This window comes from Hemiscyllium ocellatum, chromosome 47 (assembly GCF_020745735.1).
Source record: "Hemiscyllium ocellatum isolate sHemOce1 chromosome 47, sHemOce1.pat.X.cur, whole genome shotgun sequence".
Classification (NCBI taxonomy): Eukaryota; Metazoa; Chordata; class Chondrichthyes; order Orectolobiformes; family Hemiscylliidae; genus Hemiscyllium; species Hemiscyllium ocellatum.
Window position 1 is genome coordinate 2,950,986 of NC_083447.1, and position 26,701 is coordinate 2,977,686.

Sequence of the window (26,701 nt, forward strand, 5' to 3'; positions counted from 1 at the left end):
AGGAATGATTTATTTGGGAAGTTATTAAGATATCAGCCACTTGGGGAGATTGGGAGAACTGACTGGGTGGTTTGGGAATGAGTGAGTACAGATCTTTGATAAGTGAAATTAGAGAATATTTCCATATACAGACTCTGGAAAACTCTTCCAAAAACAGCCATTGATCACAGATCAGTTCTGAATTTGCACTGCAACCACACCAGCCATGTCCTTATGGAACAGCAGAGTATGCTCGATGGGCCAAATGGCCAGGGTCTCCTTTGCCTGAGTCCTTTAACCCCAGCTCTCTGTCTCTCGGAAATTTGTGCAGTGTTCAGCAACACACCTCAGAGACAGCAGGAGATCAGAAACATTACCTGACCTTGTGTATTGACTCTCTCCAAAGAGCAGCAATGTGTGTGGTGGCTGATCTAGAGGAAAGGGCTTTCCTTCCGAACGGGTGCACATGCTGGAAATCCACAATGAAGGTAGAAAGTGCCGGAAACTGCCGAAAGAAGTGGCAGAGAGAGAGAAAGAAACTTATGTTCCTCTACGCTTGGGTTACAGGAAGGTGATTGACCTGAAACACTGCATTTCTCTTTCCACAGATACCATCTGGAGCATTCTCCCAGCATTTCTTGCCCTACCTTTATCTGCGTGGGTGCGTGTCTGTGTGTGTGTCTGTGTGTGTGTCTGTGTGTGTGTGTCTGTGTCTGTGTGTGTGTCTGTCTGTCTGTGTGTGTGTCTCTGTCTGTGTCTGTGTGTGTGTGTGTCTGTCTGTCTGTCTGTGTCTGTCTCTGTGTCTGTCTGTCTGTGTGTGCGTGCGTGCGTGCGTGTCTGTGCGCCTTCATGAACTAACCCATTGGAAAGGCTGCTGAAAGTAACCCAAGCAGAGGGATTGTGCATTCAAACCAGAGAAAGCCAGAGCCTGTGTCAATCTCTTTAATTGCATTAACAAAACAAACAACCAAAAACAAAACATTTTATATATCCGGCAAAATAATTGCCTTTGAAAGCTTATTTTGCATTAGCAAGAGGCAAGCAAAATACATGCCATTTAGTTTCTATAACAGTGCCAAAAGAATTCTTTAAAAGAAATTCCCCTTCACAGCCCAGTAATGTCTATCAACAGCCTCTTAGTGTTGTTGGGGGCACTCCAGTCCAACCTTCTGCACCTCCACTTTATGAAGTCCCTGTAACTTCCTTAATAGCTCCGTGATGAATTCCTAAACACAAAGGAACACAAAGAACATTAGTTTTGACATCAGTTTGGGAACATGTGTACGATTCTAAGTGGCTGACATATCGTTGAGTGCTGAAAGGATGTTCCCCCTCATAGGAGGGTCTAGGGCCAGAGGGCACAGTCTCAGAGTAAAAGGGCACCAACTGAAGACCAAGATTGAGGAGGAATTTCTTCTGTGACGGTCAAGAGTCTTTGGAACTCCTTGCCCCAAAGAGTGTGGGGGTAGAGTCCGCGCGTATATTTAAGGCTGAGATCGAGAGAATGTTGATCAGTCGGGGAATTGAGGGTTACAGGGAAAGTGGATGTGAGGAGTGTGGGAGCAGGGGAGTAGGCACTACGGGGTGGCCGGTGGGGGTGAGGTTGATCCCACAGTGGGGTGGGGAAGGTCGAGTCTTTGTGAGCTCAGCATAACCAGATGCTTACGGATTGTGGGGTCGAACTGTTAACTAAGTCTTTGCGTTCCTAGTTAGGAGGAGGGGCTGTAATGTTTCACTTTCTAAACATTGTTTTCCTGGTATTCCTGCTTTACGCCTGAAGGACCCTGCACTGAGATGGAGCTAAAATGGCACTGTCTGTGGCAACTGGCCAATCTTTCACTGCACTCTTGAGGTTACGTGCGACAGTAAAGCCAATTCCGTTCAATTAATTCTAAACAGTCATGATCCTATTGAAAGGCACAGCAGGCTTGAGGGGCTGAATGGCCTATTCCTGTTCATTTCCTTACCGTAATATCCAACGCTGCTATTTCTGTCCTGCCTCACCCTGACAGTAAAACAACTCACAGTCAATGGGCGTGGGCTCTTGTGGTACAGTGGTAATGTTCCTACCTTTGGAATAGGGGGGTCCATGTCCCACCTGTTCCAGAGGGTGGACTGTACCATCTCTGAAGAGGTTGGTTAAAAGTGTCCACACGGCGAGATGGAAAACAGTGCTGTCTTAAACCCTCATCCATAACAAGGTCAGTGTTTATTACCCATCCCTAATTACCCCTTGAGGGTCTCATGTGGCTATTTCAGGGGGCAGTTAAGAGTCACCCACATCGCTGCAGTCACATGTAGGCCAGATTGGGTTAGGAGGGAAGATTTCCCTCCCTCAAGGTCAGGACATTAGTGACCCAGATGGGTTTTTCCCACCGTCACTGACAATTGCTCACTCACCGTCACTGAGATGGACTTTCGGTTCCTGATCGATTCAAATGAATTTAATTTCCACCAGCAGAACCCCGCTCTGATCCGCTCAGTGTTAAATCTGAGCCTCTCATCTACTTACCCCACCCCCAGCCCGGGACATTATCGCCATGCCACTGCATTTCCGTAGCACCTCAGGACATTCCAGAATGCCAATGAAACACTCATGGTGCCCCTGAAGGAAGTGTAAAGGAGAACCCGTGGCGCAGTAACCTCCCACTAACAGCGATGCGACAACAACACCCCCCCACCCCTTATTTTGAGATGTTGGGGTGAGGAATCAGTATTTGGGGGGGTGGGGGGGGGGGGATGAAGCCTTGATTCTCTCCATTGAAATAGCGCCATGAGATGTTTTTGGGTCTACCCACCTCCCGGCCCATCCCTACTGAAGGGGGCTTTGATTAACGTCACATCAGAAAGACAGCATCTCTGATTCAGTCAGGACTTAAATGGGAATGTTAGCTTTCATCAAGGCCTCAAACCTCTGAGATTCAAGCTCATCATGAGGGACATGGATGGGATAAATAGACGAGGTCTTTTCCCTGGGGTCGGGGAGTCTAGAACTAGAGGGCATAGGTTTAGGGTGAGAGGGGAAAGATATAAAAGGGACCTGAGGGCCAATGTTTTCACACAGAGGGTGGTACGTGTACGGAATGAGCTGCCAGAGGATGTGGTGGAGGCTGGTACAATTGCAACATTTAAGACGCATCTGGATGTGTATATGAATAGGAAGGGTTTGGAGGGATATGGTCCGGGTGCTGGCAAATGGGAGTAGATTGGGTTGGGAATCTGGTCAGCATTGACAAGATGGACCGAAGGACGAGATTAGGTTGGGATATCTGGTCGGCATGGATGAGTTGGTCTGTTTTCATGCTGAAGAACTCGATGACTCTAATTAGCACCAACATCCGGCTTTTAGTGGGACAGTCAGCTCCTCCCCTCCCCCTTGTGCTATGTTTAGGGTCAATGATGGGAGGCTGGAAGAGCAGAGCAGCTCAGGCAGCATCCGAGGAGCAGGAACGTTAACGTTTCAGGCTGGAATCGCTTCTGTTGACCCTGACTTCCAGCATCTGCGTTCCGCACGGTCTCCCATACTTTGCCTGCTGTCTTGTAACCGCGCAGGCAGGAAGTTCATTGCAACACATTCACCTCCCAATAAACCGGGAATAAACAGACCAAAACACACGTACCTCAATACAACGTTGTTGGTCAACAAGGTGAAAACAATGACTGCAGATGCTGGAAACCAGGTTCTGGATCAGTGGTGCTGGAAGAGCACAGCAGTTCAGGCAGCATCCAACGAGCAGCGAAATTGACGTTTCGGGCAAAAGCCCTTCATCAGGAATAAAGACAGAGAGACTGAAGCGTGGAGAGATAAGCGAGAGGAGGGTGGTACGACATGGTTGAAGAGCTTCAGGGCAGAGGAAATGACCTGGGGCAGTTCTGTCCCCATGACTTGTCCGGACTTGTCTGACCTGCCAATCTCCTTTTCCACCTATCCACTCCACCCTCTCCTCCCTGACCTATAATCTTCATCCCCTCCCCCACCCACCCATTGTACTCTATGCTACTCTCTCCCCATCCCCACCCTCCTCTAGCTTATCTCTCCACGCTTCAGGCTCACTGCCTTTATTCCTGATGAAGGGCTTTTGCCCGAAACATCGAGTTGTTGGTCAACATGTCTGACCCTCACAACAAGGACAGGAACCACCCCAGGAGATAACAGACCACCCTGAACAAAACTTTCTTGGCGCAGTCTTAGGTTCTTTTCCAAAGCTGCGTTTGGACGTAAAGCCTGGTAGAGATTGGCACCAACACCATGGCCTCTGCTGGCGTATCCCCTGGCCTGTTCATTACCCAGATTTTTAAATAAAAACAATGCAAGCGGTTGACCAACATTTTGGTTTTCCCTTGGTATATCTTCACCATTCGCATCTCTCCCGATGCTGTAGCTCCCAGACTCATCCCAGGAGCCGGAGCGATCCCGGGTGCGGTGCGGAGGGAGTGCTGCACTCCCTGGGAATCTATCCCTGAGTTTGGAGGTTCAGCTAACGCAGAGGGGTGCTGGCAGGTGGCACTAGATTGGGTTGGGATAACTGGTCAGCATGGACGAGTTGGGCTGAAGGGTCTGTTTCCGTGCTGGACTCTTCTGGTCAACATTTGGACTCAACCAACATCGGATTGTCTCGTTTTTTTTTTAAAATAAAATTGCTCTCTGTGGGAGCTTGCTGGGCACACACTGGTGGCGACGGCATTCCGAAAAGTAGCCCCCTTGGTTGTCAGGAGCTCTGGGATGTGTTTAATGTTGTGGGTCAAACCAGAGCTCTCCAGGAGGATAATGAAGATTCTTTGACCATTTCCCTTCCTCCTGTAAGGTCCACCGCATGGAGAGGAGAAGGCTACTCAGCCCATCCATCCTGATCGCAGCCTCAACTCCACATTCCCGTCTAGCCCCCACCACCCCGATATACTCTTTATACAACCCCTACAGGGCAGAAAGAGGCCATTCGGCCCATTGAGTCCGCACCAACCCTGTGAGAAGCATCCCACTCAGATCCACATTACCCTGCAACCCAACATTCCCGATGGCTAACCCACCTAGTCTGCACATCCCTGGACACTATGGGTGATTTTCCAATCCACCCTAAGCTGCACATCTTTGGACTGTGGGAGGAAACCAGAGCACCCAGAGGAAAACCACACAGACACGGGGAGAACGTGCAAACTCCACACGGACAGTCGCCCGAGGCTGGAATTGAACCTGGGTCCCTGGCGCTGGGAGGCAGCAGTGCTAACCACTGAACCACCGTGCTGTGTCAGTTAAGAGTCAGGACACAAAAACCTTATCTCAGCTTTAAAAATATTCAGAATGAGACTCAACTCCCTGGAGTTGAAAAGAATTCGAGGTGACCTCATTGAAACAGCTTGGATTCTGTAACAGGCCTGACAGGGTCAATACTGAGAGGATGGTCCCCCTCACAGGAGGGACTAGGGTCAGAGGGCACAGTCTCAGAGTAAAGGGGCTCCAATTTCAGACTGAGATGGGGAGGAATTTCTCCTTGCTGAGGGTTGAGTGTCTTTGGAACTCCTTGTCCCAGAGAGCTGTGGGGTCAGGGCCAGTGTGTATATATAAGGCTGAGAGCGAGAGGTCCTTAATCAGTCGGGGAATCGAGAGTCACAGGGAAATACAGGAAAGTGGACGTGAGGAATCTCGGATCAGCCGGGACCCTATTGAATGGGGCAGCAGGCTCGAGGGACTGAATGGCCTCGTCCTGTTCCTATGGTCCTTGTTCACCGAACCAGCCGATGAACAGAGTTTCCACAGACCCATGGCCCTAAAGGAAAAATATTCCTACTCAACTCCGCCTTCAATGGGAGAGCCTTTAACTTTAGGCTGGGCCTCCTCATTCTAGGCCCTCCCACAACATAATTTCCCATCAGGAAAGAAATGAGTAAATGGCTGCAGGGACCCCCTGGCTGGTCACACTAGGCCTGTAGGAAGTTAACACCCAACATTTACAGACAGTACACAAGGTTGTGTGGAGTGACATTGTTTTGATCTCATTATGGTGAAACCATCAGGACTAAAAGCCGAGAAGTCTATTCTTATTCAAAATCCGCAGGAAAGACTCCAAGTTTTTTTTAATTCACTTATGGGATATGGGTGTCATTGGCTGGGCCCAGTATTTATTACGCCGTACCTAGTTGCCCCCCTTGAGAAGGTGAGAGTGAGCTGCTTTCTTGAACCGCTGCAGTCCATGTGCTGTGGGTTGACCCACAATACCCTTAGGGAGGGAACCCCAGGGATCTGACCCAGTGGCACTGAAGGAACGGCGATATATTTCCAAGTCAGGATGGGGCTCAGAGGGGAACTTGCAAGGGGTGGTGTTCCCATGTATCTGCTGCCCTTGTCCTAATAAGGCAACATCCCTCCAATTCTGGCCTCCGGAACATTTCCTGATTTCCATTACTCTTCCTCTGCTGGCCAGACCCTGAGCTCTGGAATCCTCTCCTGGATCTGGAGAGCGAGCATGGATAACATCATTCTGTACCGGAGCAATTTTGTCAACAACTGACTCCGTTCAATTTCAGGGAACTTAACGTCAACTCGCTTCAACAAAAGAGACATCTTTTGAGACCAGGAAACAGCGGAATTGTTTAACCGTATCATGATCCGTGGAAAGGATAATAACCGCTGTCCTCCCTCAATCCAATCCCAGCAACTCTCACACATCGTTTAAAGTGATAGAGATGTACAGCATGGAAAGAGACCCTTCGGTCCATGCCGACCAGATATCCTAACCTAATCTAGTCCTATTTGCCAACACTTGGCCCATATCCCTCCAAACCCTTCCTATCCATATACCCTTCCAGACGCCTTTAAATGCTGTAATTGTACCAGCCTCCACCACTTCCTCTGGCAGCTCATTCCATACACGTACCACCGTCTGTGTGAAACAGCTGCCCCTCAGATCCCTTTTCAATCTTTCCCCTCTCACCCTAAACCCTCTAGTTCTTGACTCCCCCACCCCACAGAAAAGACTTTGTCTATTTATCCTATCCATGCCCCTCATGATTTTATAACCTCTACAAGGTCACCCCTCAGCCTCTGACACTCCAGGGTAAACAGCCCCAACCTCTCCCTGTAGCTCAGATCCTCCAACCCTGGCAACATCCTTGTAAATCTTTTCTGAACCCTTTCAAGTTTCACAACATCTTTCTGATAGGAAGGAGACCAGAATTGCACGCAATATTCCAACAGTGGTCTAACCAATGTCCTGTACAGCCGCAACATGATCTCCCAACTCATGTACTCAATACTCTGACCAATAAAGGAAAGTATACCAAACACCGCCTTCACTATCCTATCTACCTGCGACTCCACTTTCAAGGAGTTATGAACCTGCACTTCAAGGTCTCTTTGTTCAGCAACACTCCCCAGGACCTTCCCATTAAGTGTATAAGTCCTGCCCTGATTGGCCTTCTTTAGCATTGTGTGTCACAATCACAACCAGCTTCTAATTTTAACGTGATAATCCCTTTTAAGCACGTATATATTTTTTAAATTCATGGGAAACCAGCTGAATATATTGAGTAAATCATAAACCGACTGATTGCAATGTGCTGTTCTGATCTTGTTTTACTGTCACCAGCAAGTGATGTTGTTTTTTCCCTCTTTTCCTTTAGCAAACTTGCGAAAACAGGGGGCCTCCTTCTGTGGCTGAGTGCCAGCCTGTGTCAGTGCAGCTTGTCATTATATTCATCATGAGTCAGTTACACAGTCTCTCAGTACATTCACTCTGGGAGCAGTTAGACTGAGATAAGACCAGGAGCTGTCTGACCCCTCCATCCCGCTCCCCCCTTTCAATAAAATCATGGCTGATCTTTATCATGGACTCAGCTCCACTTACCAACCCCCCTCACCATAACCCTTCATTCCTTTACTGTTCAAAAATCTCTCTTGGCCTTAAAAACGTTCAACGAGGAAGCCTCAGCTGCTTCCCTGGGCAGGGAATTCCACAGATTCACAACCCTCTGGGTGAAGAGGTTCCTCCTCAGCTCCGTTCGAAGCCCGCTCCTTATTTTGAGGCAATGCCCCTTGTTCTAGTTTCGCTTGCCAGTGGAAACACCCTCCCTGGTGTGATTTTATCTACGCCGTCCCTCATTTTGTATGTACCTATAAAACCTGGTTTCCTCCCACAATCCAAAGATGTGCAGGTTAGGGTGGTTTGGCCTTGGGAAATTGTCCCACAGTGCCCAGGGATGTGTAGGCTAGATGGATTGGCCATGGGAAACGCAGGGTTATAGGGATAGGGTGGATCTAGGCAGGATGCTCTTTAGAGAGTCGGTCAGACTTCATGGGCTGAATGTCGTCCATCTGCACCTTAGGCATTCTATGATACTGGCTTTGACCCATGGTTTCACAAAAATATTTCACCATCCCATTTACAATCCTACATAAACCCCACCCCCTGTCAGTGATGTTTCCACTCTGCTATTTAATTTGTGATCTGTGATTTGAAAGGAGGGACAGGAAACTCTCTGGCTTTGGTCAATCACTTTGAATCGAGAACATTTCCAGGGAAACGCTTCCCGCTGAGGTCACTGAAAGTTCACTCCGATAAGATCGAGCCATTGTCAACTGCAATTATTCACCATACTTCAAATGAAGATCTCATCAACAAGACAGGTCAAGTGGGAAGCCATTTCACAGGGACATCCCAGACATCAGTCCCAGGGCAACACTTCAAAGCTAACTGTACTCTTCACTTGGCAACGAACCAGCTCTGTGCTGAGGATTGTTACTAGCTCATTCCCTTTCCCTTCCTTAATCATCACTGCCTGAATATGCTTTGGTACAAATTTACTTATTAAAAAGATTTACAAACTAAGAGGCCATTTGGCCCCTTGATCAAGCTCTGTCATAGAGATGTACAGCATGGAAACAGACCTTTCAGTCCAACCTGTCCATGCCGACCAGATATGCAATCCCAATCTAGTCCCACCTGCCAGCACCCGGCCCATATCCCTCCAAACCCTTCCTATTCATATACCCATCCAAATGCCTCTTAAATGCTGTAATTGTACCAGTCTCCAAAACTTCCTCTGGCAGCTCATTCCATACACGTACCACCCTCTGTGTGAAAAAGTTACCCCTTAAGTCTCTTTTATATCTTTCCCCTCTCACCCTAAACCTATATCCTCTAGTTCTGGACTCTCCCACTCCAGGGAAAAAACGTTATCTATTTACCCTATCCATGCCCCTCATGATTTTATAAACCTCTATAAACCCCTCAGCCTCCAACACTCCAGGGAAAACAGCCCCAGCCTGATCAGCCTTTCCCTGTAGCTCAGATCCTCTAACCCTGGCAACATCCTTGTAAATATTTTCTGAACCCTTACAAGTTTCACAACATCCTTCCGATAGGAAGGAGACCAGAATTGCACGCAATATTCCAACAGTGGCCTAACCAATGTCCTGTACAGCCGCAACATGACCTCCCAACTCCTGTACTCAATACTCTGACCAATTAAGGAAAGCATACCAAATGCCGCCTTCACTATCCTATCTACCTGCGACTCCACTCTCAAGGAGCTATGAACCTGCACTCCAAGGTCTCTTTGTTCAGCAACACTCCCTAGGACCTTACCATTAAGTGTATAAGTCCTGCTAAGATTTGTTTTCCCAAAATGCAGCACCTCACATTTATCTGAATTAAACTCCATCTGCCACTTATCAGCCCATTGGCCCATCTGGTCCAGATCCTGTTGTAATCTGAGGTAACCCTCTTCGCTGTCCACTACACCTCCAATTTTGGTGTCATCAGCAAATTTACTAACTGTACCTCTTATGCTCACATCCAAATCATTTATGTAAATGACAAAAAAGTAGAGGACCCAGCACCGATCCTTGTGGCACTCCACTGGTCACAGGCCTCCAGTCTGAAAAACAACCCTCCACCACCACCCTCTGTCTTCTACCTTTGAGCCAGTTCTATATCCAAATGGCTAGTTCTCCCTGTATTCCATGAGATCTAACCTTGCTAATCAGTCTCCCATGGGGAACCTTGTCGAATGCCTTACTGAAGTCCATATAGATCACGTCTACCACTCTCCTCTCATCAATTCTCTGATACTTCTTCAAAAAAACTCAATCAAGTTTGAGAGACATGATTTCCCACACACAAAGCCAGGTTGACTATCCCTAATCAGTCCTTGCCTTTCCAAATACATGTACATCCCTCCAACAACTTGCCCACCACCGTGGTCAGGCTCACTGGTCTATAGTTCCCTGGCTTGTCTTTACCGCCCTTCTTAAACAGTGGGACCACGTTAGCCAACCTCCAGTCTTCCAGCACCTCACCTGTGACTATCGATGATACAAATATCTCAGCAAGAGGCCCAGCAATCACTTCTCTAGCTTCCCACAGAGTTCTCGGGTACACCTAATCAGGTCCTGGGGATTTATCCACGTTTATGCGCTTCAAGACATCCAGCCCTTCCTCCTCTGTAATCTGGACATTTTTCAAGATGTCACCATCTATTTCCCTACAGTCTATACCTTCCATGTCCTTTTCCACAATAAACACTGATGCAAAATACTCATTTAGTATCTCCTCCACCTCCTGCGGCTCCACACAAAGGCCACCTTACTGATTTTTGAGGGGCCCTATTCTCTCCCTAGTTACCCTTTTGTCCTTAATGTATTTGTAAAAACCCTTTGGATTCTCCCTAACCCTATTTGCCAAAGCTATCTCATGTCCCCATTTTGCCCTCCCGATTTCCCTCAAGTATATTCCTGCTTCCTTTATATTCTTCTAAGGATTCACTCGATCTACCTGACATATGCTTCCTTCTTTTTCTTAACCAAACCCTCAATTTCTTCAGTCATCCAGCATTCCCTATACCTACCAGCCTTCCCTTTCACCCTGACAGGAATATACTTTCTCTGGATTCTTATCTCATTTCTGAAGGCTTCCCATTTTCCAACTGTCCCTTTAGCTGCGAACATCTGCACCCAATCAGCTTTTGAAAGTTCTTGCCTAATACCGTTAAAATTGGCCTTTCTCCCATTTAGAACTTCAACTTTTAGATCTGGTCTATCGTTTTCCATCACTATTTTAAATCTAATAGAATTATGGTCGCTGGCCCCAAAGTGCTCCCCCACTGACACCTCAGTCACCTGCCCTGCCTTATTTCCCAAGAGTAGGTCAGGTTTTGCACCTTCTCTAGTCGGTACACTCACATACTGAATCAGAAAATTGTCTTGTACACATTTAAGAAATTCCTCTCCATCTAAACGTTTAACACTATGGCAGTCCCAGTCTATGTTTGGAAAGTTAAAATCCCTGACCATAACTACCCTATTATTCTTACAGATAACTGAGATCTCCTTAAAAATGTTTATCAATTTCCCTCTGACTATTGGGCAGTCTTATAATACAATTCCAATAAGGTGATCATCCCTTTTTTATTTCTCAGTTCCACTGAAATAATTTCCCTGGATGTATTTCTGGGAATATCTTCCCTCAGTACAGCTGTAATGATATCCCTTATCAAAAAATGCCACCCCCTCCTCTCTTGCCTCCCTTTCTATCCTTCCTGTAGCATTTGTATCCTGGAACATTAAGCTGCCAGTCCTGCCCATCCTTGAGCCATGTTTCTGTAATTGCTATGATATCCCAGTCCCATGTTCCTAACCATACCCTGAGTTCATCTGCCTTCCCCGTTAGGCCCCTTGCATTGAAATTAATGCAGTTTAATTTATTAGTCCTACCTTGTCCCTGCCTGCCCTGACTGTTTGAGTCACTTCTGTTCTCGGCTGTACCCGTCTCAGATTGATCTCTTTCCTCACTATCTCCCTGGGTCACCCCCCCCCCTTACTCGTTTAAATCCTCCCAAGCAGTTCTAGCAAATTTCCCTGTCAGTATATTAGTCCCCTTCCAATTTAGGTGCAATCCGTCCTTCTTGTACAGGTCACTTCTACCCCAAAAGCGATTCCAATGATCCAAAAATGTGAATCCTTCTCCCATACACCAGCTCCTCAGCCATGCATTCACCTGCTCTATCCTCCTATTCCTGCCCTCACTGGCTCGTAGCACTGGGAATAATCCAGATATTACTACCCTTGAGGACCTCCTTTTTAAATTCCTGCATAACTCTCTATACTCACTTTTCAGAATCTCAACCTTTTCCCTTGCTATGTCATTGGGGTAAACCCACTTGGCCAGCTGTATGTTCACACAACAGTGAGCGCCCTGGGGCATAACCCTCAGTCCCCAGCCTGTTCAGCCTCTCCCTGTAGCTCAAACCCTCCAACCCTGGCAACATCCTTGTAAAATCTTTTCTGAACCCTTTCAAGTTTCACAACATCCTTCCGATAGGAAGGAGACCAGAACTGCACGCAATATTCCAACAGTGGCTGAACCAATGTCCTGTACAGCCACAACATGACCTCCCAACTCCTGTACTCAATACTCTGACCAAACACGTGTGGAGGCTAGATCAATGAAAGTATTTAAAGGAGAAGTAGCTTGTCAAAATATTGAATGTTCTGATGAGTTGATACAGACCAGCCATGATAACAGCACAGGCTTGAAAGAGTGAATGGCCTACTCCTGTTTCTTATAACCAATATTCTCCTGTCATTGAGGACTGGGAAGATGAAATAAGAAAAGATATTTAAAAAAAGACTTACATCTGTATTTTTCCTGCACATTCTAAGCATTATCTGGAAAACAAAAACAGTGCCATGTTTTAGAGGCTCATTGAATGACCATCCAGACCCCTCACCCCCAGGTCCTGAGAGTGTCAGATCAACAGACCAGACCTGTAATTGGCTTCTCCGTTCTCCATCAGTCTGAAGTTCCAGTAATTCATCTATATTCACCTCTTCTGGCATCTGCTCTTCCTGTACAAGGTAAAAGGGAGAGATTAGGACCAGCCATCACCAACCCATTCCATTCCACACAAACCCCTTGTACCAACAGACTCTCACCGCGCTGCTCCCTCAGATGTTCCTTCCTCACAGTCCCGGGACAACGTCAGGAAAGGTCAGCAACTTGGCCTTGGGTTTATGGGAGGGGGTTAGCTCAGTTGGGTGGACAGCTGCTTTGCAATGCATGAGTTCAATTCCTGGATGGACTGAGGTTACCACCTTCTCATCGCCTCCACCTTGTGGTGACCCTGAAGTGGTCTCTCACCACATCTCCACCGATGGCTGTACTCTAGTCCCTGTACATTCTCTCCCTATCCCTCTTCATCTTCCTTATCTCCTTGAAGAAACAGTATATCGCCTTTAAATCTCTCTCAATTTCTCTTTCTTGAGCTCAATGTCAATGACTTATCTGATTACTCTCCTGGGGAATTTTTCTAATTCACTTGTGGGATGTGGGTGTCACTGGCTGGGCCTAGCATTTATTACCCATCCCTAATTGCCCCTTGAGAAGGTGGGGGTGAGCTGCTTTCTTGACCTGCTGCAGTCCATGTGCTGTGGGTTGACCCACAATGCCCTTAGGGAGGGAATTCCAGGATTCTGACCCAGCCACACTGAAGGAATGGGATATACTTCCAAGTCAGGATGGGGAGGGGCTCAGAGGGGAACTTGCAGGGGGTGGTGTTCCCATGTATCTGCTGCCCTTGTCCTTCTAGATGGAAGTGGTCATGGGTTTGGAAGGTGCTGCCTGAGGATCTTTGGTGAGTTTCTGCAGTGCATCTTGTAGATGGTACACACAGCTGCTACTGAGCATCGGTGGGGGAGGGAGGGGGTGTTTGTGGATGTGGGGCCAAGCAAGCTTTGTTCTGGATGGTGTTGAGCTTCTTGAGAATTGTTGGAGTTGCCCCCATCCAGGGCAAGTGGGAGTATTCTACCACACTCCTAACTTGTGCCTTGGAGATGGTGGACAGGCTTTGGGGAGTTACTCGCTACAGGATTCCCAGTCTCTAAGAGCCATTAAGTTTATTTATATGACTGCATATGCAAATGCAATTAAATAGGCTATGACTATTATGTTAGGTTACTAATTCCCAATCCTGCTCTTTGCCAACATTAGAATGTATTGAGTACATTAATGTTAAGTCCTTTCCAAGGTACACAATGTTGTGGAAATAACTGAGATAAATTAGGAACAGATGGGAGAATTGACTTTATGATCAGTAAAAAGTTTAGTTTAATCTTGAACATTTCCAGATATTCCCGAACAAACACACGATGAGGAAACAAACAGAGGAAAAGCAGCAGTGGGAATGACTTCTCGTTGAACATAAAGGCAACAACGTTTAGACTCGCAGAGACGCACAGCACGGACACAGACCCTTCAGTCCATCTTGTCCATGCTAACCAGATATCCCAACCCAATCTAATCCCATTTGCCAGCACCTTGCCCATATCCCTCCAAACCCTTCCTATTCATATACCCATCCAGATGCCTCTTAAACGTTGCAATTGTACCAGCCTCCACCACTTCCTCTGGCAGCTCATTCCATACATGTACCAACCTCTGTGTGAAAAAGTTGCCCCTCAGGTCTCTTTTATATCTTTCCCTTTCACCCTAAACCTATGCCCTCTAGTTCTGACCTCCCCCACCGCAGGGAAAAGTCAAGATTAGAGGGGTCAGGCATCCTCCGAGGAGCAGGAAAATCGATGTTTCGGGCAAAAGCCCTTCATTAGGAATGAGGGCTCCTATCCATGCCCCTCATGATTTTATAAACAAAGCTCACCCCCTCAGCCTCCCACACTCCAGGGTAAACAGCCCCAGCCTATTGAGCCCCTCCTTGTAGCTCAAACCCTCCAAACCTGGCAACACCCTTGGAAATGTTTTCTGAACTCTTTCAAATGGCATTTGTATAGCACCTAGAATGTAGTAAACCCCACGAGGAGCGATTAAAACGAACGTTGACAATGAGCTACATAAAGCACATGATCAGGAGTTTGGTGGAAGAGATGGATTTGAGGGAGCATTTCCAAGGAGGAGATGGCGAGATGGAAAGATTTAGGACAGGAATCCCAGAGCTAGGGACCCCAGAAGCTGAAGACAAACCTGATGCAGAGACCCAGAAAATGAATCCTCCATGGCTGTTATTAATCTTCCGAACGGACCTCTCAAATTTCCAATCACATGTTGACCTCCCTTTCTGCGTACTCTCTCTGCAGCACCGACATTGCATTCCTTGCTTGGTTAAATCACCCTGTGATATTTGCACAACGTGATCTGACCAAACTACACGCAAAACAAAACGTTTCACTGTACCGAGGTACATGTGACAACAGTACGTCTAATCATAAACCAACTCGAAGATGACTAATGCTAACTTAGCAGCTCACTCACTCACCCATGCAGAAATCTGGAGAATTGTGACCCTGAGGTTGAAAGGTCAAAACTGAATCATGGAAGACAAGAGACTTGTTGAGAATCCCAGCAGCTTGGAAGCTGAACTCAGGACGACTTCACTAAAACGCTGTCGGGACATCCCTCAGCATGTCCATTAGGATCTCGAACCAAGAGATTCCAAGATCCCTTTCTGAATTTGTCAATACTAGCCAGAGTGACGGTTGGAGAACATACATGGGGATATACAGCATTGAAACCTGCCATTCGGCCCAAACAGTCCATACTGGTGCCCCAACCTTCTCCCATTCCATTGCATCTCAACCCTATCACGAGATCTTTCTGCGATTCAAAGATTACCAAAGATCCTCAGGCAGCACCTTCCAAACCCACGGCCACACCCATCTAGAAGGACAAGGGGCAGCAGATACATGGGAACACCACCCCCTGCAAGTTCCCCTCCACTCACCATCCTGACTTGGAAATATATCGCCGTTCCTTCACTGTGGCCGGATCAAAATCCTGGAATTCCCTCCCTCAGGGCATTGTGGGTCAACCCACAGCACATGGACTGCAGCGGTTCAAGATGGCAGCTCACCCCCACCTTCTCAAGGGGCAACTAGGGACAGGGTAATAAATGCTGGGCCCAGCCAGTGATGACCACATGCTGCAAAAGTTATTTTCCTCCTGTCAGAAAGATGTTGTGAAACTTGAAAGGTTCAGAAAAGATTTACAAAGATGTTGTCAGGGTTGGAGGATCTGAGCTACAGGGAGAGGCTGAACAGGCTGGGGCTGTTTTCCCTGGAGTGTTGGAAGCTGAGGTAAACCCTACAGAGGTTTCTAAAAAGATGAGGGGCATGGATAGGATAAAGAGACAAGGTCTTTTCCCTGGGGTGGGGGAGTCCAGAAGTAGAGGGCATAGGTTTAGGGTGAGAGGGGAAAGATATAAAAGAGACCTAAGGGGCAACTTTTTCACGCAGAGTGTGGTACGTGTGTGGAATGAGCTGCCAGAGGATGTGGTGGAGGCTGGTACAATTACAGCATTTAAAAGGCATCTGGATGGGTATATGAATAGGAAGGGTTTAGAGGGATATGGGCTAAGTGCTGGCAATTGGGACTAGATTATGGTGGGATATCTGGTTGGCACGGATGAGTTGGACCGAAGGGTCTGTATCTGCGTTTTACATCCCTCTTGTGTATATCTAGCTTCTCCTTAAACTAATCACCTCGAGCTCTCCCAGTGGGAATGAGTCCCACAGCCTCCTCAATTCCCTAATGGATTCATTGATAATTGCTTTTTATTGGTGACTCCTTTAGACCCACCCGTTTCTGCTGAACTGACCCTACCAAGGTCAGCTTTGGGAAGCTTCAATCAGCCACTTTGTTGGAAAAGGTCAAAAGATTCTCTCGTTATTTCCCACTGGCCGTGTGGGGGGACGTGGACAGGAGGGATATTCAAGCTGAGAGAGACCTGTCCCCAGGAAAATACCTCAGCGACAGCCAAGGTATTCTCTGTTTCTGGACTCAAGATGGGACTAAAATTACCAACAAAAACAACGTCACTTTAGCTTTTCACATCCTGTCACGTTTGAGGCTGAGCATAACTGACATTTAAACAGTTGGGAATGTATCTGTCTGGCAGAAAGGGAGATCAGAACAACGGAAACAATGAATTTGAATCATCTCAGAATAACTTCAACCTCAGTGTTCCCAGAATATCTTATCTTAAAAACAGTTGGCCCACAGAAAGCTGGTGGGTTTGTAAATGAAGGCAGTTTGGTTTATGAGGTAAGAATGCAGACAGAGAAAATAAAGAAATGCTGTTGGGCAAGACAGAGTTGGATCTATACAGTCCACCGAGCACGCTCCTCAAGAGGATTGGAGTGGATTTATGATCCTGTCTGTCCTTTTCCTTGATGTTCCCACATCTCTCATTGGCCAAAGAAAGCCATTTACAGCAGCTGAGTGTTTCAACTGACCACGTGCTGGAGCACAGTGTTCCCAAGGCACACAACACTCCAACTTCAAGGTGGCACCTCTGACAGTGCAGCACACCCTCAGCACTGACTCTCCGACAGTGCAGCGCTCCCACAGCACTGACCGTCCGACAGTGCCCGCTCCCTCAGCACTGACCCTCCGACAGTACCCACTCCCTCAGCACTGACCCTCCGACAGTGCCGCACTCCCTCAGCACTGGCCCTCCGACAGTGCCCACTCCCGCAGCACTGACCCTCCAACCGCGCAGCACTCCCTCAGCACTGACCTTCTGACAGTGCGGCACTCCCTCAGCACTGACCCTCCGACAGTGCGGCACTCCCTCAGCACTGACCCTCTGACAGTGCCCACTCCCTCAGCACTGACCGTCCGACAGTGCGGCATTCCCTCAGCACTGACCCTCCGACAGTGCGGCGCTCCCTCAGCACTGACCCTCCGACAGTGCGGCGCTCCCTCAGCACTGACCCTCCGACAGTGCGGCGCTCCCTCAGCACTGACCCTCCGACAGTGCGGCGCTCCCTCAGCACTGACCCTCCGACAGTGCGGCGCTCCCTCAGCACTGACCCTCCCTCAGTACTAGCTGTCCGATTCAGAGCCCACACACACACACAAACACAATGAAATTGTGTTTGGAATTTGAACAGATGTGGTATGCACCTTCAAAATTCCTGAACTGAGGAGTGGGCAGAAGAGTTGGCCGGTCTGTCAGATGGAGCCAACAATTGAATCTATTGTAGCTTCAGTGGTTGGCAGGGGATGTGTCAGAGTTAACAAGGGTACAATGAAACTGTCGTCACAAACAGTTGAGCTCAGTGATGGATCGTGCAAATCTCCTGCTGTTCCGAGCTGGACAGAAATTGTTTACCAGCAGCTAAAGGCATTTATTTTGAAAGAGACAGAGTTGGCCACTTTACCGCAGCCATCTCTCAAATCCCTTCGACAATGTGGGACTGGTTTCTGTCAATGCAGCCTTCCCTACCCCTGTGAATCATACACACACACCATAAGAGGAATCGTCCAGGTCTCCCGTGACATTCATCTTTATGGATTGTGTGACAATTACAGGGGAGCTTAACCAGAGCAGACAGCACAGTGTAAACCGTAAAGTAACTATGAGGAGATTAATGGCTGGTTTCACAAGCCCTGTGATTACAGAACAATGACAGCCCTCACTCCACCCTCTCTGTGACAAACATTAACTTGGCGCAGTGGCTCAGTGGTTAGCACTGCTGCCTCTCAGTGCCAGGGACCTGGGTTCAACTCCCCCCTTGGTCAACTCCAATGTTTGGAGTTTGCACATCCTCCCCGTGTCTGGGAGGGTTTCCTCCCACAGTCCAAAGATGGAAAGATGTTGTGAAACTTGAAAGGGTTCAGAAAAGATTTACAAGGATGTTGCCAGGGTTGGAAGGTTTGAGCTACAGGGAGAGGCTGAACAGGCTGGGGCTGTCTTCCCTGGAACATCAGAAGCTGAGGAGTGACCTTATAGAGGTTTACAAAATTATGAGGGACATGGATAGGGTAAATAGACAATGTCTTTTCCCTGGGGTGGGGGAGACCAGAACTAGAGGACATAGGTTTAGGGTGAGAAGGGAAAGATATGAAAGAGACCTAACGGGCAACTTTTTCACTCAGAGGGTGTTACATGTATGGAATGAGCTGCCAGAGGATGTGGTGGAGGCTGGTACAATTGCAATGTTTAGATTAGATTACTTAGTGTGGAAACAGGCCCTTCAGCCCAACAAGTCCATACTGACACTCCGAAAAGTAACCCACCCAGACACATTCCTCTACATTTACCCCTCACCTAACACTATGGACAATTTAGCATGGCCAATTCACCTGACCTGCACATCTTTGGACTGTGGGAGGAAACCGGAGCAGCCGGAGGAAACCCACGCAGACACGGGGAGAACGTGCAAACTCCACACAGTCAGTCGCCTGAGGTGGGAATTGAACCCATGTCTCTGGCGCTGTGAGGCAGCAGTGCTAAACACTGAGCCACACTGTGCCGCCCATGAGGGCGTGTGGATGGGTATATGAATAGGAAGGGTTTGGAGGGATATGGGCCGGGTGCTGGCAGGTGGGACTAGATTGGGTTAGGATATCTGGTCGGCATGGACGGGTTGGACCGAAGGGTCTGTTTCCATGCTGTACATCTCTATGACTCTGTGCAGGTTCGGGCGGATTGGCCATGGAAAATGCAGGGTGACAGGGAGGTGTGGGCCTGGGAGGGAGGCTCTTCTGTGGAGGTATGGGTGAGGTAGGTGTGGACTCGATGGTCTGAATGGCCTGCATCCAACTGTGGGGCTGGTATGATTCTGCTCCTTGCGCCTATCCACAATTCAATCAGACCATGCCTGAACTGTGCTTTAACTCCAATATTATGCCTTGGTTCGACCTCCCTTCAAACAACAGCTTGCAATCATCTCGTTCTCTGAAGTTCTCTCTCGGTCCTTCCCAATCCCAAAGGCTCTTTCTTGGGAGAGCCAGAGGGGAGGGGGAGTTTTGGAGATCATTACACACCAGTGCGCCAAAAACTGTTTTCTGACTCCCCCTCCCTCACCAGCCTGCATCAAATTACCGATTTTGTTTATTTGTTCCAGTCTGTCCTGCCCCTGCCTCCACAGAAGGTAATGATTTCTCTATTTGCCAATATTTCATCAAATCCTTTAATTGTCTCAAACATTTCCATTAGATCACCTTTTAATCATTTCCACACGAGTGTACAAACCTCATTTGCGCAAACTGCCCTCAGAATTTAACACTTTCAGTCCCAGGCTGATCAAATCCAGCAAGAGGCACCCCTCAATACAGAGACCATCATCACTCTCTGACAGTGCGGCACTCCCTCAGCACTGACCCTCCGACACTCCCTCTGTACTGAACCTCCGACAGTGCGGCGCTCCCTCAGCACTGACCCTCCGACAGTGCGGCGCTCCCTCAGCACTGACCCTCCGACAGTGCGGCGCTCCCTCAGCACTGACCCTCCGACAGTGCGGCGCTCCCTCAGCACTGACCCTCCGACAGTGCGGCGCTCCCTCAGCACTGACCCTCCGACAGTGCGGCGCTCCCTCAGCACTGACCCTCCGACAGTGCCCACTCCCTCAGCACTGACCCTCCGACAGTGCCCACTCCCTCAGCACTGACCCTCCGACAGTGCCCACTCCCTCAGCACTGACCCTCCGACAGTGCCCACTCCCTCAGCAGTACTAAAATAATCAATCTTTCCAGTCACTGGGTTACACCTTGATATGAATTGGCCAAAGGACAGAAGTGAAGGTGAGAATTGTTTCTGATATGATCTAGAACTGTAAAGGCAATGGGAGCAGACGCAACAGCAACTTTCAAAAGGGAATTTCCAAAATATTTGAAACAGAACGATTTCCCGGGATTAGGGGAACGAGATTGTGTTGGTCACAAAGGTTTCCTTTTATGGATATTTGACTCTGTCAAAAATCCCGGAATGTGAGCCATCAGTAGCACACGGGCCACTTCCTTTCTGACAGTGAGGCACTGGATTGGTCAGTGAAGCCTGGAGGCTAAACAAAGTCAGGATCTGTCAGAGTTGGGCAAACTGTGTGTGCGCGCGTGCACGCGCAGACGTGTGTGGGTGTGGGTGAGAGAACAGATCACAATTGTTTCCAATAAATATTACTGACTTGTAGGAAGGAAATGAGTGTCTGCAGGGAATTTTGCCGACAACACAAAAATAAATGGAACGGCAGGTTGTGAGGGGGAGATCCAGACCGTTTACCGAGAGATTCCGCTGGGCTCAGTAAATGGAGTGTAATGTTTGTGAAGGTGAAGCGGTTTGCTTTGGGATGAAGAACGAAAGAACAGATTATCATCCAAATGGAGAAAGACTGCAGAAAGTCACAATACAAAGGGACTTGGGAGCGGGGGGGTGGGGACTTGTGCACGACACACAGAAAGCCAGCACACAAGGATAGTAGGTAATCAAGAAGGGCCTTATTTCAAGAGGATTGGAGCATGAGAGTAGGGAAATCTTACTGTAACTGTACAAGGGGCTGGGGAGACCACACCCGGGGCACTGTGAGCAGGTTTGGTCCCTTATTTAAGGAATGATATAATTTCATTGGAAGCAGCTGAGGGAAGGATCATTGGGATGGTCCCTGGGTCGGAGGGATTGTCTCAAGAGCAAAGGTTAAACCGTTGGGACCCTACCCCCTGGAGTAGAGACGAATGAGAGGGGATCCCATGGAAACATCTTGGATTCTGTAAGGGGCTTGACAGGGTCAATGCTGAGAGGGGGAGGGTCATGGGAGGGTCTGGGGCCAGAGGGCACAGCCTCAGGATAAAGGGGCACCGACTGAAGGCTGAGATGGGGAGGGGTTTCTTCCCTCGGAGGGTGGAGAGTGTTTGGAACTCCTTGTCCCAGAGAGCTGTGGGGCCAGGGCCCGGGTGGGTATATAAGGCTGAGGTGGAGAGATTCCTGATCAGTCCGGGAATCGAGGGGGAAGGGCAGGAAAGTGGACGTCGCATCAGCCGCGACCCTACTGAATGGTCAAACAGCATTGAGGGGCTGAATGGCCTATTCCTGTTCTTATTTCGTTTTAAAAGGTGCACCTTGGGTTCTGTCGAGGTTGGGAGATCTGGCATCCAGCTGGGAAGGGGGATGGAGAGGTTTGTGCTGGGATCCTGGAGTCATACTCAAGCACTTGGTAATTTATTTATGTTTCGTGGCTGATGGACATGCGCCCAGACTGGGAGAGACAGCAGCAATAAAGTGATGACAACGACTCAGAAGCTTTTAAAAATCCAATCGCTGTTGCCCTCATCAATTATTCGCTGGAGCCCCAATTAGGCTTCATGTAACATAAACACCAACTCTCTGTCAGAATTCCACTCGGTCAACTCTGCTTCAGGCAAAAAGGTATTACTATCGGGAAAGGAAAGATAAAACCGCCATAGTCCGACCAGAACGTGGGGCTGCTGTCCTGTTAGAGAGGAGGCCAGTGGGAGTTTAACCTGGGGGTCACCGTGCCTCAGACCAAGGGGAAGGTGTTGGGAAGGAGACTCCCTCAGCCAGTGATGGGAATCAAACCCACCCTGTCAATATCAGTCTGCATCACAAACCAGCCATCCAGCCAACTGAGCTAACAGACCCCCACTGGGAAGGCAACACAGTAGGGCAGTAGTTACAACAATAGGGTCCCTGCACTAACCCGTGCTGACCTCCGCTCCCTCCAGCCTGACCTCCGCTCCCTCCAGCCCGACCTCCAGCCTGACCTCCGCTCCCTCCGGCCCGACCTCCGGCCCCACCTCCAGCCCCTCCGGCCCGATCTCCGCTCCCTCCAGCCTGACCTCCGCTCCCTCCAGCCTGACCTCTGGCCTGACCTCCGCTCCCTCCAGCCTGACCTCCGCTCCCTCCAGCCTGACCTCTGGCCTGACCTCCGCTCCCTCCAGCCTGACCTCCGGCTCCTCCGGCCCGACCTCCGGCCTGACCTCTGGCCTGACCTCTGGCCTCCTCCGGCCCGACCTCCGCCCTGACCTCTGGCCCCTCCGGCCTGATCTAGAGAGGAAGCTGCTCAGGTTCAGAGAACAAAACAACAGAAGGGGGTTCCTCATCTGGAGGCACCAATTTGGAGTAAAATATGAGACACATTTTTCTCAGTCTGATGAAATGGGACGGGTTCCAGAGGAAGGTCTGCTTTACTTTATGTTGACACAACTCGCTCGGTCCCACTCCTTACACCAAAACATTTCTGTTTATTCACCCCTTTTGGAGAAACGTGTTTCCAACTAAAACCACTCTGTGTTCAGCTTCACTTCCCACAGAACAACAAGGTCATGAATAAATCCGGAACAACCGAGAGAGAGAATGAGGGTGGTACACGGCCAAGACACAGAGAGGTGGTGAGGGGGGGGTGGGGGTAGAGAGAGATAGACAGACAGACAGAGAGAGAAAGAGGGAGAAAGAGAGGCAGAGAGAGAGAGAGAGAGAGAGAGACAGAGAGAGAGAGAGAGAGACAGACAGAGAGAGAAAGAGGGAGAAAGAGAGGCAGAGAGAGAGAGCGTGACAGAGAGAGAGACAGAGAGAGAGAGAGAGAGAGAGATGACACACCGATGGGGGATAGAAGAAAGAAAAAGACAGAAACACAGAGGTGGGGGGGGAACACGAATAATAAAGAGGGATAGAGAGATAAGGGGACAGAGAGGGAGGAGAGAGAAAAAGGCACAGAGAGAGGGAACGGAGAGAGCAAGACGGAGAGAGATAGAGAGGAATAGAGGGAGAGAGAGGAGTGATAGGGAGAGAGAAGGACAGAGAGAAAGACAGAAGTGCAGAGAGAGTAGGACAGACAGAGAGAGAGAGAGACGGGGGATAGAGGGAGATAGAGAGAGCAGGGCACAGAAAGGGGCAGACAAAAGGATAGGTAGAGAGCAAGGGACAGAGAGGGTGAGAGAGGGACAGAGAGAGGGACAGAGAGAGGGATAGAGAGAGGGATAGAGAGAGAGAGAGAAGGGCACAGAAAGCGGGAGGGAGAGAGGGGAAACAATGCAAGAGCTAAGAACTCAGGATGGGATTGATGAAGTGATGTTAGGGCAGAACCCTGTGGTGGACAGGGGGAGGGAGACACAGAGCCCAGTGACGGGACATCAACTGCAAAGAGACGTTATTTAATGGGTACACCAGCATGTGGGAACAAAACCACATCAAAGCAGCAGATGATGGATTCCAATGTTCTGGAGAAATCAGAGGGGAATTTCTGCCGAACATCTGCTCCCTTGGAAGATGTTTGGGAGAGAACTTTAAACATTGTCTAATGTGGAACAGGAAACGTGGTTTGAACCGAGCTCTCTCTCTCTCTCTCTCTCCAAAACGTGAGACTAACAGAGACTGGGATGGAGTGAGTTTACAGACAGCTGTCAATGTGTCAAACCCAGACTGCTCTAGCATTTAGTAACAATGTGGGTCTGTGGGTAACACCCTCACCCACACGCTCCTGCAGTTTCACAGAAAATACAAACGAGTAAGCCATTCAACCCATCTTATCTGATTTCCCATTCACATCTGGTCCTCTATCTCAAAGCCTTATCCCTAATTTATCCCCATACCTCTAGGTGACATCAATATTTAAAATACTTATTGATTTCTTTCTTATATATATTCATGGATCACGGATTCCCCACAGCGATATTATTCCCACAGCTTCCATAAATTCAAACCTCATGACAGCATCTTGAGTTCTCAATCCAAGATGATATTCCCACTGAAATACTGAGGGAGCGCCACACTGTCAGAGGATCAGTACTGAGGGAGTGCTGCACTGTCGGAGTGTCAGTGCTGAGGGAGTGCTGCACTGTCGGACGGTCAGTGCTGAGGGAGCGCGGCACTGTCAGACGGTCAGTGCTGAGGGAGTGGGCACTGTCGGAGGGTCAGTGCTGAGGGAGTGCCGCACTGTCGGAGGGTCAGTGCTGAGGGAGTGCCACACTGTCGGAGGGTCAGTGCTGAGGGAGCGCGGCACTGTCGGAGGGTCAGTGCTGAGGGAGTGGGCACTGTCGGAGGGTCAGCGCTGAGTGAGCGCAGCACTGTCAGAGAGTCAGTGCTGAGGGAGTGGGCACTGTCGGAGGATCAGTGCTGAGGGAGTGGGCACTGTTGGAGAGTCAGTGCTGAGGGAGTGCCGCACTGTCGGAGGGTCAGCGCTGAAGGAGTGGGCACTGTCGGAGGGTCAGTGCTGAGGGAGTGGGCACTGTCGGAGGGTCACTGCTGAGGGAGTGCCGCACTGTCGGAGGGTCAGTGCTGAGGGAGTGCCGCACTGTCGGAGGGTCAGTGCTGAGGGAGTGCCGCACTGTCGGAGGGTCAGTGCTGAGGGAGTGGGCACTGTCGGAGATTCAGTGCTGAGGGAGCGCCGCACTGTCAGAGGGTCAGTGCTGAGGGAGTGCTGCACTGTCGGAGGGTCATTGCTGAGGGAGTGGGCACTGTCGGAGGGTCAGTGCTGAGGGAGTGGGCACTGTTGGAGGGTCAGTGCTGAGGGAGTGAGCACTGTCGGAGGGTCAGTGCTGAGGGAGTGGGCACTGTCGGAGTGTTAGTGCTGAGGGAGTGGGCACTGTCGGAGGGTCAGTGCTGAGGGAGTGGGCACTGTCGGAGGGTCATTGCTGAGGGAGTGGGCACTGTCGGAGGGTCAGTGCTGAGGGAGCGCCGCACTGTCGGAGGGTCATTGCTGAGGGAGTGGGCACTGTCGGAGGGTCAGTGCTGAGGGAGTGGGCACTGTCGGAGGGTCAGTGCTGAGGGAGTGGGCACTGTCGGAGTGTTAGTGCTGAGGGAGTGGGCACTGTCGGAGGGTCAGTGCTGAGGGAGTGGGCACTGTCGGAGGGTCATTGCTGAGGGAGTGGGCACTGTCGGAGGGTCATTGCTGAGGGAGTGGGCACTGTTGGAGGGTCAGTGCTGAGGGAGTGAGCACTGTCGGAGGGTCAGTGCTGAGGGAGTGGGCACTGTCGGAGTGTTAGTGCTGAGGGAGTGGGCACTGTCGGAGGGTCAGTGCTGAGGGAGTGGGCACTGTCGGAGGGTCATTGCTGAGGGAGTGGGCACTGTCGGAGGGTCATTGCTGAGGGAGTGGGCACTGTCGGAGGGTCAGTGCTGAGGGTGTGGGCACTGTCGGAGGGTCAGTGCTGAGGGAGTGCCGCACTGTCGTAAATGCTAACGTGCAGGTGAGTGATGAGGTAGAGTTCCCCTACATGTACTGTAGTAGTAGCGGGAGTGGGTGGAGGAAGGGGGTGGGGTGATTCCCAGGAGGTGCAGCAGCTGCTGGACCAGGGGTTTGTAAAAATGTAAATAGACAGTTTGAATTTCCAATCAGAAGGTGTTAACCCCTTGTGTACAATGTGTTGAAAGTGGGTGATTGAGCCCAGAAGTGATTGGGTCTTGCAGTAATCTCCCAATGTCTTATGTATCTCCTGTCTGAGAGACCGTCAGCAACAAGAGGGATCAGGGATAAAGAGAGAGTCCTTCTGCTGAGATTAGGGACTGGGTTTATCACAGGCTACTGTTACTGTGTGTGTGTCCGTGTGTGTGTATGTGTGTGCGAGTGTGTGTCTGTGCCTGTGTTGGGGGAGCTGAAAATGTGTTGCTGGAAAAGTGCAGCAGGTCAGGCAGCATCCAAGGAGCAGGAGAGTCGACGTTTTGGGCATGAGCCCTTCTTCAGGAAGGGGGAGAGAGTGTGTGTGTGTTTGTGTGTGTGTGTGTGGGGGGGGGAGAGGATATGTGTGTGTGTGTGCGTGTGTGTGTGAGATGTGTGTGTATGATGTGTGTGGGGGGATGTGTGTGTGTGATGTGTGTGTGAGAGACGTGTGTGTGTGTGAATGATGTGTAGGTGTGTGTGTGAATGATGTGTAGGTGTGGGTGTGGGGTGGGGGTGGGTGTGGGTGTGGGTGTGGGTGTGGGTGTGGGGTGGGTGTGGGGTGGGTGTGGGGTGGGTGTGGGTGTGGGTGTGGGGTGGGTGTGTGTGTGG

At 49.6% G+C, this 26,701-nt stretch overlaps 1 protein-coding gene across 1 annotated transcript in view; it reads right to left on the reverse strand.

Moving 5' to 3' along the window:
• Positions 1 to 907: 907 nt before the first annotated feature.
• ppp1r14ab (protein phosphatase 1, regulatory (inhibitor) subunit 14Ab) overlaps positions 908 to 26,701 on the reverse strand; it is a 51,582-nt gene continuing 25,788 nt past the window's right edge. The window contains exons 2-4 of the mRNA XM_060856199.1: positions 12,740 to 12,820; positions 12,608 to 12,640; positions 908 to 1,205 (exon numbers count right to left, since the gene is read on the reverse strand). Coding sequence (XP_060712182.1) covers positions 1,116 to 1,205; positions 12,608 to 12,640; positions 12,740 to 12,820 — 204 coding nt within the window. The 3' untranslated portion in view covers positions 908 to 1,115. The remainder of the gene's footprint in view (positions 1,206 to 12,607; positions 12,641 to 12,739; positions 12,821 to 26,701) is intronic.